Source organism: Dendroctonus ponderosae, unplaced genomic scaffold (genome assembly GCF_020466585.1).
Source record: "Dendroctonus ponderosae isolate FM_Combo_2020 unplaced genomic scaffold, Dpon_F_20191213v2 Dpon_F_20191213_1, whole genome shotgun sequence".
Classification (NCBI taxonomy): domain Eukaryota; kingdom Metazoa; phylum Arthropoda; class Insecta; order Coleoptera; family Curculionidae; genus Dendroctonus; species Dendroctonus ponderosae.
This window is the reverse complement of record NW_026017110.1, coordinates 42405412-42418050: the sequence shown is the minus strand read 5'-3', so window position 1 is coordinate 42418050 and position 12639 is coordinate 42405412. Positions and strand designations below refer to the sequence as shown.

The 12639-nt window shown below is 41.3% G+C and overlaps 1 protein-coding gene across 1 annotated transcript; it reads right to left on the bottom strand.

Annotated features, from left to right (window-relative positions):
• Positions 1-2967: 2967 nt before the first annotated feature.
• On the bottom strand, positions 2968-9802 carry LOC109536086. Its single transcript, XM_019902169.2, has 2 exons — positions 8209-9802; positions 2968-7355 (listed from the first exon to the last, which is right to left on the bottom strand). Exons 1-2 carry the CDS (start codon positions 9729-9731, stop codon positions 6536-6538), a joined length of 2343 nt encoding a protein of 780 aa, XP_019757728.2. The 5' UTR covers positions 9732-9802; the 3' UTR covers positions 2968-6535.
• Between the last annotated feature and the right edge of the window lie 2837 nt (positions 9803-12639).

The following is a 12639-nucleotide window of genomic DNA, read 5'->3' as shown; positions in this document are numbered from 1 at the left end:
TCCCTGCCAGAGGGCGTTGATGGCCATGTAGCGGTAACCCAAAGCTCTGTAGGCACCTACAAATACTCCGTCCTCCTTCGCGATTCGTCCAGAAACGAAGAACGTCTAGCTGATGGCACCATCATCGGCCAATACACCATTCCAAGCCCTCAAGGCCCACAAACCTTCAAATACGTCGCCGACCAGAATGGCTTCAGGATCCTGGAAGGTCCTGTGCCAGTAGCCCCAATGGCTCCTGTACCGCTGCAAGCAGTGCAGGTTCCAGAAACTCTGAACTTGGTGGTGCCGAGCCTGCAAAGTCCCGGATTTTTTGTCGACCATCCCAACCTGCAAACCCAGCCTTTGGTGTCCATCCAGGACACTCCAGAGGTGAAAGCAGCCAGGGAAGCGCATCTGGCTTTCCACAGGGCAGCAGCTGAACGCGTGTAAACTTATTGTTCGATTCTTAAGGAAATGCAATTTTTATTTCAATAAAAAAATTCAATTTATTTACGGTTTTTTTGTCTGCAAAAGAGTTTTTCAAATGTTAAAATATGCCCTACCAGTGTGAGAAAAACGGTTGCTTTTGGGGATTTAGGACCGAATTCATTGTGTATCTAAGTAGAATGTTTGGAAAAAGTGCGAAAGTCCTTAAGGAACTTAAGGGTTTTTTCACACACTAACTTAACTTAATCTTCAGGCTATTAAATTACCAAGTTTTATTTAAATCAAAAAATGCGGTGATTTTTCACTTTTATTTGAAATGAAAGAAAAAAATAAAAAGTTTCCAACAGTGGAGTTTGGCGCACAAAAAATCTTGGGCAACCGAAAGAAGAAGGTTTTCACAAATTTGTGATTTTTTTCGGAAACCTTCAAGTTTCTAAATTATTAAATTTTGCTCAAATCAATAAACGCACCAATTTTTTAGAGGCACTGAGAGTTGAATGTCAAAAATAGAAATTTGTCAAACGTGCACTTTTGGAAAATAGAAATTCCTCCTTCGAAACATAAAGACAGAGATTTCATAAATATCTCAATTTCCTCGGAAACCTTCAATCTAATGAATTCCCATGTTTCGCTGAAACCAATAAACACACTGATTTTTTCAGCATTGAAAGTTGACGAAAAAATTAAAAGTTTTAAAGGTGTAGTTTAGTTTAGTAGTATTATTAAAAGTGTAGTTTGGCGCACAAAAATTCTTCTCTGGAAACCGAAAGAAGGTTTTCACAAATTTGCGATTTTTTTCAAAAACCTTCAAGCTACTAAACCATTCAATTTTGCTCAAATCAATAAAAGTACTGAGTTTTTAGAGGCATTGGGATTTGAATGTCACAAATAAAAATTTGTGAAAAGTGCGCTTTCGGAAAATAAAAATTCTTCTTTCGAAGCACCAAGACGAAGGTCCTCATAAATTTCTCAATTTCCTCAGGACCCTTCAAGCTATTGAATTCACAGGTCTCGCTCAAACCAAAAGACGCACTGATTTTTTGAGAAGCATTGGAATTAAAAAATAATTAAAACTGTAGTTTGGAGCACAAAAGTTCTTCTCTGGAAACCGAAAGAAGGTTTCCACAAAACTGTGGTTTTTTCGGGCACCTTCAGGCAACCAAATAATTGAATTTTGCTCAAATCAATAAACGCATTGATTTTTTAGAAGCACTGGGAGTTGAATGTCAGAAATAGAAATTTGTCAAAAGTATACTTTCGGTAAGCAAAAATTTCTCCTTCGAAACACAAAGAGAGAGGTTTTCATAAATATCTCAATTTCCTCGCAAACCTTCAAGCTATTGAATTCCCAAGTCTCGCTCAAAGAAATAGACTCACTGATTTTTCAGAAGCATTGAAACAAAAAAAAAATGAAAAGTGTAGTTTGGCGCACAAAAATTCTTCTCTGGAAACCGAATCAAAGATGTTTTCATAAATTTGAGATTTTTTCAAAAACCTGCAATATACTAAGCCGTTCAATTTTGCTCAAATCAATAAGCGCACTGTGTTTTGAGAGCCACTGGGAGTTGAATGTCAGAAATAGAAATTTGTCAAAAGTATACTTTCGGTAAGCAAAAATTTCTCCTTCGGAACACAAAGAAAGAGGTTTTCATAAATATCTCAATATCCTCGGAAACCTTCAAGCTATTGAACTCCCAAGTCTCGCTCAAACAAATAGACTCACTGATTTTACAGAAGCATTCGAATTTAAATAAAGATTAAAAGTGTAGTTTGGCGCACAAAAGCTCTTCTCTGGAAACCGAAAGAAGGTTTCCACATATTTGTGGTTTTTTTCGGACACCTTCAAGCTACCAAATCATTGAATTTTGCTTGCTCAAATCAATAAACGCACTGATTTTTTAGAAGCACTGGGAGTTGAATGTCAGAAATAGAAATTTGTCAAAAGTGCACTTCTGGAAAACAAAAATTCCTCCTTCGAAACACAACGACATAGGTTTTCATAAATTTCTCAATTTTCTCGAAAGCGTTCAAGCTATTCAATTGCCAAATTTCCCTCAAACCAATAATCGCACTAATTTTTCAGAAGCATTGGAAGTTGAAAAAAAAAAATTTAAAGTTTCAAAAGTGTAGTTTCGCGCTCAAAAATGTTGAACTGAAAAAAATGTAACTGAAAGAAGGAGGTGCCCCAAATTTGTCGCTTTGTTCAGAACCTGTCAAGCTCTTCAATCACCAAGTTTTGCTCAAATCAATAGACGCCCTGATTTTTGATAGGCATTGGATTGCAGGCATTGGCAGAAACAAAAATTTGGCAAAAGTGCAGTTTTGGCAAACAAACATTCCTGCTTCGAAACCCAAATAGGGAAGTTTCCGTATCCGAATCCTTCACGCTATCAAATCACCAAGTTTCACTCGACTCAAAACACGCACTGATATTTCCCTCGCATTGGAAATCATACCTTAATAATCCAAAAGGCAGTCGTTTTTTTTAAAGAGATTCAGTTTTTTAAAAGAATATGGGGTAGATGAAAGAAAGTTTCTAAACACATTTGCTAAACAAATTTTATTAAAAACTAAGAAACCAAGCTAACAATCGGGTCCGCTGGCCCGCTGGTCTACATCAATATCACAAAATGACCTCCAAGAAATAGGAAAAAGAGGAAAACCTTGGGAATTACGTATCGATTGGTGACAATTATTTACAACCAAACTAGTCGACTATATTGCAATTAAATCACCTTAGAAATATTATTGTTAGTGTGTTAATTAACTAGGGCGGGGCCCAGGGTTGGATATCCAGAAAGCTGTCTTTCTCTCAACTGATTAACCTCCGATGGAGCGACCAAAGCGCGATTTTTCCGGGTAATTTTGCCGCTCACAATGCAGTGGCCAAACCGATTCCAGTGCGGGCCCATTATTAATTTATTCTGTTTGTTTATATAATTTAAATGTTACCGAGGGCACGGCGGGGGAGACTTCAGTACATTGATTCGCACCAAATTTAATTAATAACGTCGCTTTCATAATGCGTAATAACCAAACGGGCCGAAAATCCTATGATGTACATGCATTTCAACCCGGCGAACGTGACTTTTTATTAACGTTTCACAAATACCTTCATTCGAATTGTTTTATCGGTGATTTGTCGGTTCGAAAATTTTTATATGAATGCAAATGGAAAACGGGGAATTTCGTTATTTATGCCTGGGAAATTCATTACGGTTATTCGGTTCGATAAATCGGCAACAACAAAGTCTTGGCCATCAGCAAAAAAACACTGTTTTCCCATGGAAAGATCCATTAAAACAAACCGCAGGACTGGAAGGGTTTCCGATTGGAAATCCCGGGGAAAGGGCCATTTTCATAATGCAACTGAAACGACTTTCCTATGCTGGATCTATACAATTATCATGCGGGTGCATGCAGCGCGATTTCTCGTTACTTCGTGGATTCGATTTACTTTAATGGGCAAATATTTTCGCGATGTTTGATTCCCGACAGAGCTGGAAGACGCAAGTTTTCTACCGAATTTAGTCAAGCAGACTACGACAAAATTAAATTATCATCGACTTTAATCCTTTCTTCTAGGCCCTATAAACACCCGGACACCCTACCCTATAATTAATGGGTCAGATGATGCTGTATTAGAGTAGGATTGTTCACATTTTTTGCAGCTGACAGATTCTAAAATGCTACTTCATGACAAGAAGTGTTTTCCTATGTGAAAAAAGGTGGCATAAGCATTAAACGTTTATGTGAACATACTTTGTGAAGTGATAACTTTTTATGGGAGCGTAAACAGATTTTTATCGGTCACGGCTAGCCGTACCTCGGTTATTTCACAAAACATGGGTTCCGTCTTCTTATTTTCTATCACGCAACTCATTCTTGATGTTAGGACGATACGAATCTCTCTTCAGCTTATAGTTGCAAAATATGTAAAACAAATTTATTAGGGCTTATTTTCAATTCTCTATATTATTTCTATGATTAATTGTGTTTAGTCCACATCAAAATGAATTTTTTTCCCTTTATATACCCTTTGATTCCTTTATGATTAAACCTTCTCAATTTAGTTTAATTTTTTTAATCTTGGATTAGTTTTTGAACATTCGCGCGATGGCTTTCATTATGTATACATGTTATGATATCTTATTTTTCCTGGGTCTCAGTCAAAGTGTGAAGTAAAAATTTTGAAACATCGTTTATTTCATTACGTCTCGGCGAGGCAACAGCGCCATCATCAGATTTAAAATTTACACAAACTCATGGTTGGTAAAAATCAACGTCCTTTTAGGTCTTTACCTTCTTGAAAACCTTGAGTTTTCAAGTTGGCAAAACTCAAGGCCCTGCCCCTGAACCTATTTCTGGGTTAAGTTTCCAAAAATTAATGACAGGACAAATAGGCAAGGTTTCCCCACCGGTTTGAAGAGAAAATCTTCCGCTAAACGACCCGCAAATTCCATTTAAATACCAAATCCATGCGAGTGTCGAGACATTTTCAAATTGGTGACGGACACTGTAAATTCAGCTTTCATAGAAATTGCAATGAATTTAAAAAAACATAATTGCAGAAAAACTAGCCGCGCTGATTCAATATTTGGAACCTAAATTTATATGAAAAACGTTTTCATTTTTCAAAAGTTTACATATTTAAAAGCGGTGACAAACAAAATATAGCTCCTTTTAAGCTGAAGAATATTTTGGGTTTAAAATTCTGAACCATAAACCGAGGCCGTTTTGTGGCAAATACATAATTTCTGGGTTAATGGAGCCGCAACTTCAATGCTTGTGCGGGAAGAGTACAAGTTTTTCCTCGATAGAAATTGCTATCTAATTTTCAAGAATTGATTACGGGAAATCTAGACATTCAACATTAGACAAATTTTAAAGCTTATTTGGGCATCATGTTTTTTTTCTATTGCATCTTTCTAAAATGAATTGGGGAAAAACTAGCCGACCTGATTTAGTATCTGGAAACCTCATTTATACACAAACCTCTCCAATTTTCGAATGGTTAAATATTTAAAAGTAATGCCAAATTTGGCATTTTTTAAGCTGAAGAAAGTTCAAAATTATAAACGGTTTTATTTAAATCGGCCGTAACTCTTTTTTCTATAAGACTTTTCAGCGCAAAACTGAATCTAAAAGCCAAAAGCCCTTTTACGATTTTTCAAAATATTTAGATCCTGCTCAAGCTGAGCTCCCTTAGATAACTAGAGTGTTTTGAGTTAAAAAATTTGGCTTCACAATTAGCCCCGATCAGGAGTGTATATCATATTCATAAGCAGAAATTGTATTACTGCTTGCCCTTATTGATCGTCCAAATGATCGTCTATTGACACAGATTGCAGCTATGCGATTAATAGTGCCGCTGTTATATTGAAATATGCGCATGCGCATTAGATTTTTTAAAATTAAGACGTGCCACTGATAAGGTTTGTGCCTGCATTGTCTTTACGTTTGGCACAATTTGATTCTAACTTAACTTCGGTTGATTCCGTGACAGCTTCGAGGATCCACGCGTTTTCAAACATATAAGTACTTCCAAAATCCATTGATTATGCACTTTTAAAATAACGTGTGGTCAAGAAACACTTTTTCCTGATTCACTTGACTCCAGCAAAGTAATACTAGGTGGGTACACAGTAACACATTTTGTCGGTTACAAATTGAAGCCCAATAGCGCAGAATGCTCAGAGAAATAGTGCCTGGTATTAATTCAGTTACAGCCTGCAATTAATAGTGAACGAGCACTAAACATAGTCTTTCATATTCCTCAGTTAAATAGTTCTCCATGGTGGTTGAAATAAATATAATATTACATCATGCCAAGCTAGAAAGCACGTGCTCTTTTGCACTGAACTCGAGTAGCACTTCAGAAACTTTAAGCTGCGTAATAAGTGACAAAACCTACTCTATTTCTGTCCCGATTCAAGCCGGGTTTCCGCATGTTTAATGAGCACAAATTCCATTTGAGTTGGTTTTTCGCTTTCCACCAAACCAGCTTTTCTACATATATAACTCAAAAATTCCGCATTTTTCCGAAAGCACCAGCTGTCCAGAAATCCCTCGCCCGGCCAACCTCACTTTAATCAATTGCCCCCCGAATCTACAGATTTTGATTGGGCAGGGCCCCAGATGCAAACCCCTTCACTGCCGATGGGCTGCGCGACATCAAGTACTTCGTCAGCTCGTTTTCAAAGTTCTTAAAGTCTACCGAATCCTGAATAGAGCTGGCGTTGGGCGACGGCCCTGCCGATAGATTGGCAACTGTGCTAGGCGAAACGCGCTCTCGAAGCTGCTCCTGGCAGATGGTGTCGCAGGTTTCCTTCATCCTAGTCAGCTGCTTCTGCAGGATCCGATACTCTTCCAGGAACTTTTCCAGCTGAGCTGCGTGGTAGTCGTACGGGTTGGAGCCCGTAGATGGCTGCAGCTGAGGCGATAGCCGATGCTCGAGCCCCCGAACATCGAGCAAAGGGGTCGAGCTCAGCGTCAAAGTTTTTTCTTCTCTGGCTAGATTCAGCAAACTTCCACCGGCAGGCTTCTGCTTTTCCATTGGGGGGTAGCGCTGCATCTCGATGGAGAGTCTACGGGCGAAGCTGTCCGCACTGCTGTCGCTGCCGTAGCGACTCTCAGGCAACAGCGCCGTTTGGCTGTCGCTGCTTCTGTAGCGTCCCAGGTCCCGTTTTCTCGGCAACGTGCAAAACAGTTCACTCAAATCACTGGCACTGCCGTTCTCACTTTGCGTTCTACTGCTCACAGTCTGACTGAACGATGAATGACCAATCACATCTGGAACTGGCCGAATAGAGCTGGTTGTTGTGTAGATGGGCTGCCCTTTCCAGATACTGGACAGAGTGGTAGGTGCGGCACTTGAAAGCCCCTTAGATGTACCATACGTTGAACTGCAGGTCCTGTTGATATTGTCTCTAGAAAACAATAAAATACTTAAGTGTTGCATTTGGAAACAATCTGCCAGGCCAGTGTCATTTTCTATACGAATAAGAAGGAAAAACGCGCATAAACTTTTTTACATTTTGGATTACGGCCCTGAGGGACGCTTTAGACATTCTAACTAGACCTGGGTAACACTGTGTTGAGTTGTTCCTTCGAATTGGTGCCGCTATCTGAGTTAATGAGTTATAACTCATCGGTTAAAAAGTTATAAGTCATTTATGAAAGCGGATTGACTGATTTTCAAGTCCCAAAACTGGAATTTTAGCATCGAAACAAAAAGATAATGCATATTTTTTGTGAGTAACGTTTTAGAACTTTGCCCAAACGTTTCTCTAGCAACCGAACTGAGTTACTACGCCGGTGCCTCGGGTTGGCGCATCAAGAGCTGCGTCAACTCCTAAAAACTCGCTGAGTTACCCAGGCCTTTCAAGGGTGTTCATCTGCGGCAATGTTGCATTTTGTCATCCAAATCCGAAGTTTTATATTCATTTTGGCCAGGAAATGTAGATATACTTGATGTCCCATAAGTGATGTCTAAAACTTTAATCGCTATTTCCCGTGGAAAAAGTTTAAACGATTTGGCACAAGCCACTTTACGACTAGAATTTGCAGCAGCAATAATCCAATCTGATGGTTTTTCTGCATTAACCATTCCTTATTCTAGGGAAAACTGAACCAAATGTAAAAACATTTCCTCTCTTACCTACTAAATAAAATATCCTGACTTTTACTTGGCCGAAAGAACGAGGAAAATCCAAGGGAACCAGAAATACAGAGGATGCAATGGGATTTTTTCATGCTCTTTTTGAGGGTGACAAATTTTACCTAGAGTCCTGGCCTATGGCGTAAGCGGGTGTAGGATTTTTGCATGCAGGCAAAGCCTCGTCCTCATTGGCCCATTTCTTCTCGGTGGACGTTCCAGGTGAAGTGATTTCCAAAGTGCTCTCCTCTTCCTCGTCGTTCTCATGGTCAGTGTCGGTGCCTGGCACGACGCTGTACTGTCCATTTTTTCGCGCAATCGTCACCAGCGCCCCATCCTCCCTAGCCACGCCCCCATTGAGGTTGCGCTGGCCTATCTTAGGCTTCATTTCGATTTTTTCGTAATTGTCCTCGCGCCTGCACTCGGGGTTGTGCCATTTGAGTAGCCGCTTTTTCCGCGAGCTTACGAAACATGCAGTGAGGAGGCAACAGAGAAACGTGAGCGTCACCCCCAGAAGAACACTCACTAGCAACACTGTGGTGGAAAACTTGATCTCTGAATATTTTTTGACTATTGTCAGAAGGACTACAGCCTCGGCTTTGCCCGCTTTGTTTTCGGCTGCGCACGTGTAACTGCCTGCGTCTTGTGATTCTACGCTTCGGATCAACAGTTCACTTGAAGAGAGCTTCTCATTGGTTATAAACAGTTTGAGGCCAGCGACTTGAGTGCTCGTGTTGTTTATTGGTCGGTTTTTTACCGCCCATTTCACGTGGGGCCGCGGAATGCCTTCGATGCTGCATGAAAGAGTCACATTGTCGCCCTCTACGCCTCTGGCTTTCAGCTCAGTGGCGTAGATCTTCGGGGGGCAGGCAAACTCGTCCAGGTCGAGAAGCTTCCACGATTTCTTCTGCAGTCTGGGCGGGCTGTGGCAAATGGGCGGTATGTCATAGGGAACGTTTTGCCCTAGCATCCACTCCCTAAACTCTCTCAGCCTGCAAGAGCAATTCCAAGGGTTGCCTGCCAGCTCCAAGCCGTGGAGATTTGCTAGACCGACGAACGCCAGAGAGTCCACTTGGGACAGCTTGTTGTTGTCCAGCCTGAGCCATTCTAAAGAGTCCTCCAGACCTAGAAAGGCCTGGATTTCTATGCGGCTGATCTTGCAGTCGGACATTTCCAGCCTCACCAATTGGGGCACTGCACTGAAAGCTTTGGCAGTTAGGGCATAGATGGGGTTGGAGCTCAGTTTCAGTTCCCTCAGCTCTGGGGTAGAGCTGAAGCTGGACGATGGCACTGCGCTGAGAAGGTTGGAGCTCAAGTCTAGCTCTACCAAGTTGATGAGATTCTGAAACGCGTACTTTTCAATCGCCTTGAGTCGGCACTTGACTAGGAAGATTTTCTGCAGGTTCACCAGTCCGGCCTTGCTAAACTCCTGGTTATTTAGGTTGGCAATGTGGTTCTCCGTCAGGTCCAGAATCTGGGTGCCACTGTCCAGATTCGGGGGAACCGTGGAGAAGTTGGCGTTGGAGCAAACAACCGACTCTTTGCCACTCTTCCACTTGCACTCGCACGTCCGCGGGCACTCAGTAGGAGAAGTGGGCGGAGCCATGCACAGCATTATGAGGCATAGGCGGAGGGCGGCGTGGGGCATGATGGCCTCTAAGTTGGCTGGCTATCTCAGGGCTGGTCGCTGGTCGTTGTCGTCTTCTTCCGCCTCCATTGTGGGCTCTGCAACAACATACTTAACGTCCAATTGTGGTCTTTCCAGGTGGGTAAACGGAAGACTGAACGATTGATATAGCCAATAAGATTAGGCCTCGATCTTTCAGTTTCCCGCTCGGAACAGGGTTATTATTAAGGTCTGGGACCATTCCGTTGTCGGTTCTGCGTTAGGTTCAGGAACCTATAAAAATTGTAGTTGTTATTTTGGAAACAACGTTTAGTCATCAGGAATTATTTTAATTGAGTCGTTGTTTGTGATGTAAAGGAGATAGACATAGATATAGATAGAAAATTAAAAAAAAATGTTTGGTCCCTACCAAGGCCCTATTAGCAGCCAGTATCGCAAAGGACAAACGCTGAGATTAATCAGATATATTGGGTACGGGATATTGTCAAGGAAATTAAGTTCCAGAGCCTAAGACGGTACGGGCATGTCCATAGAATACGAGATGATAGACTGACGAGACTGGTATGTGAAGAGACCGTCGGCAAAAAGGCCACTTGGGAGACCACGGCAGAGATGGAAACACAACATCAAAGCAGATCTCACGAAAATAAATATCCCTCTGGACACGAATCTTTAGAGGACCGGGAGGCCTGGAGGAGCATAGTGCAGTCAGTGACCCACCTTGGATGCATGTATGTATGTAATGGTCTACCGAAAGGAGGAGAAAAGGAAGACCTAGGAGATCGTAGGGCGAATCCATAAACAAAGCTATGAACGAGAGAAACCTCGCGGTTGCAGACTGTTACAATCGTGCACAATGGAAGAAAAGCCTTGAGGTGGTACAGCGAAGACACGGTGAAACTTAATTTCTTTAACCAGCAGTTGATTGGTGATTTAAGACAACGCGATCAAAAACCGGCTGTGCTTGCTGCTTCAATTAACTCCGGGGATATTCTCCTTGTTGAAAAAATACCGTTTTTATGGGGGCGCCCTTAGAGAAGGGGAGCAACGTGAGCAGACCGGGCTCTTTGTCACATGGTGTCAGCAACAGTGCAGCAGGAACAATGGGCAACATAAAAACAAAGTCAAGCAGTGTCTAGATGTGGGGGTGGTGAGGACAAGCGATGTCTTTGTTTGGCCACAAGGAATGGCGGTAATTTGAATGTGCCTCTTCGCGAAACATGCACTTGATGCGTTGGGCAAATAAACGTTGGGTAATTGGGTGTGTTGCTTTGAGCCAACTGTGGGAGTGTTTGGAAACACGTTTCAAAAATAGCGCGGCTCTATTGAAATTTCTGCTGACATTTCATCACAGTTCTGAAGGAATGCGACGCTCGCTTAATACATGGAAAGTTGGCGGCGCGAAAAATAAATTGGGATATAAAGGGGGAAATCAAAGAAGCGATTTCAAGGGAGATTCGGCAGACGAATCGATTCGCTTCAATATTTTAGGATTAGGCGCGACACTTTCAGATTGAAATAAGTGAAATATGTAGAAGTGATATTATAGCAAATCACCCGGAACTAAGCAAGTGGAAGGAGCGAAGCTGCTGCTCGCAACGGCAACAATCCGGATAGGAAAATATCCAGGCTCATTAGTAAAATGTTGACTTTCCAGCGCCCCATTAGTCACCTCTCTGGAAATGCTAAGCTGCTTAGTATGCTCATCACGAAAACCAGCCTCTTATAATATCCATCAATTCGCTGGGCTGTTACAATGACGGGAAACGTCGCGCTTAATATTATCGCAGCGGATTAGCAAATTAGCGGATGAACTTTGGCTTCAAGAGCTACACCAGACGCATAGTGAATATACTCAACTAATGCGCCAAAATTCACTGACCTATTCTTTTGGCAAAAATATTCCGTTTCTGGGTGTATGGTGTCAAAATGGTACATGGTGTCAAAATGTGAATAAAAACTTTGTTACTATGACTATAAAAAATTGTGTTAAGGAGTTTTTGAGCTCGACAAATCCAAATTTTCTATTTCTAGCTTGTAGATCCCAGAGGCCGCTAGCTGCAATAGTCTGAAGCTATTTAAAACAGCAGACATTTTTAGGGTTTTAAAATATCGCTTTTTGTTAGGCACGTTTCAGTGTGCGATGTTTTCCAAAAAACACCGTTTTCGAGATATTTGTCATTTTAATGCTGCGAGCAAAAAGAAGCTTTTGCAAATCAGCCTACGGCTTGAATCTGGACCTGGCATTTCAGCGGATTATACTCACCTTATTCAACATCTTAAGTTGAAATTGTCATGAAAATCGAGCTTAAAAAGGCGAATCATAAAATTAATATCGCTGTATTCCGTCGTATTCCGTCGCTCTTGCTGATGCCACCAAATGTGGTCATTCATTTAGCCAGCCGTTTGACAAAATATCAATCTGCAGAGGCTCAGCAGTGCAGTGCCAACAAAGAGAAACATTCCCAAATCATGAGGAGGACCGAATGTGGATTTGCCATTTAGGCATTGTCTTAACTAGATCTTAAGCTATAAAAGTCCAACGTTTCATGAAAATCAACCAAAAGACTCTGAGGTGAGCACGTGTCGAAATCAAGTTAGATACTCCGTAGCTCACAATGATGCGAGCAAAGAAGGCGCATAAATTAAATATGAGTCATTTAGCACGCCCAAAGACAAAATATCAAGCTAAAATTGGCCACAATCGCATAAACATTGAATAAAATGGTTGCTTCCATAGCTCGCATTTGATTTAGTATAAAAACTCGAATGCGCCGGATTTGCTTATGTTTGCTGAGAATGCGGGTTTGATTACATTATCGAAACGAGTTGGAACGTGAAATTTGTCTTGGTGAACATTGCCGTGCGTACAGGCACTTTCTACAAAACAGTCAATAATAAAAAAACGGAAATAGTTATGATATCCCAT

What these genes read in the sequence shown, in the direction of transcription:
- LOC109536086 (XM_019902169.2), bottom strand. Translation starts at nt 9,731, where the DNA reads ATGCCCCACGCCGCCCTCCGCCTATGCCTCATAATGCTGTGCATGGCT. An exon ending in GCCATAGGCCAGGACTCTAG is followed by an intron (nt 7,356 to 8,208) that starts GTAAAATTTGTC and finishes ATTGTTTTCTAG; the next exon opens with AGACAATATCAACAGGACCT.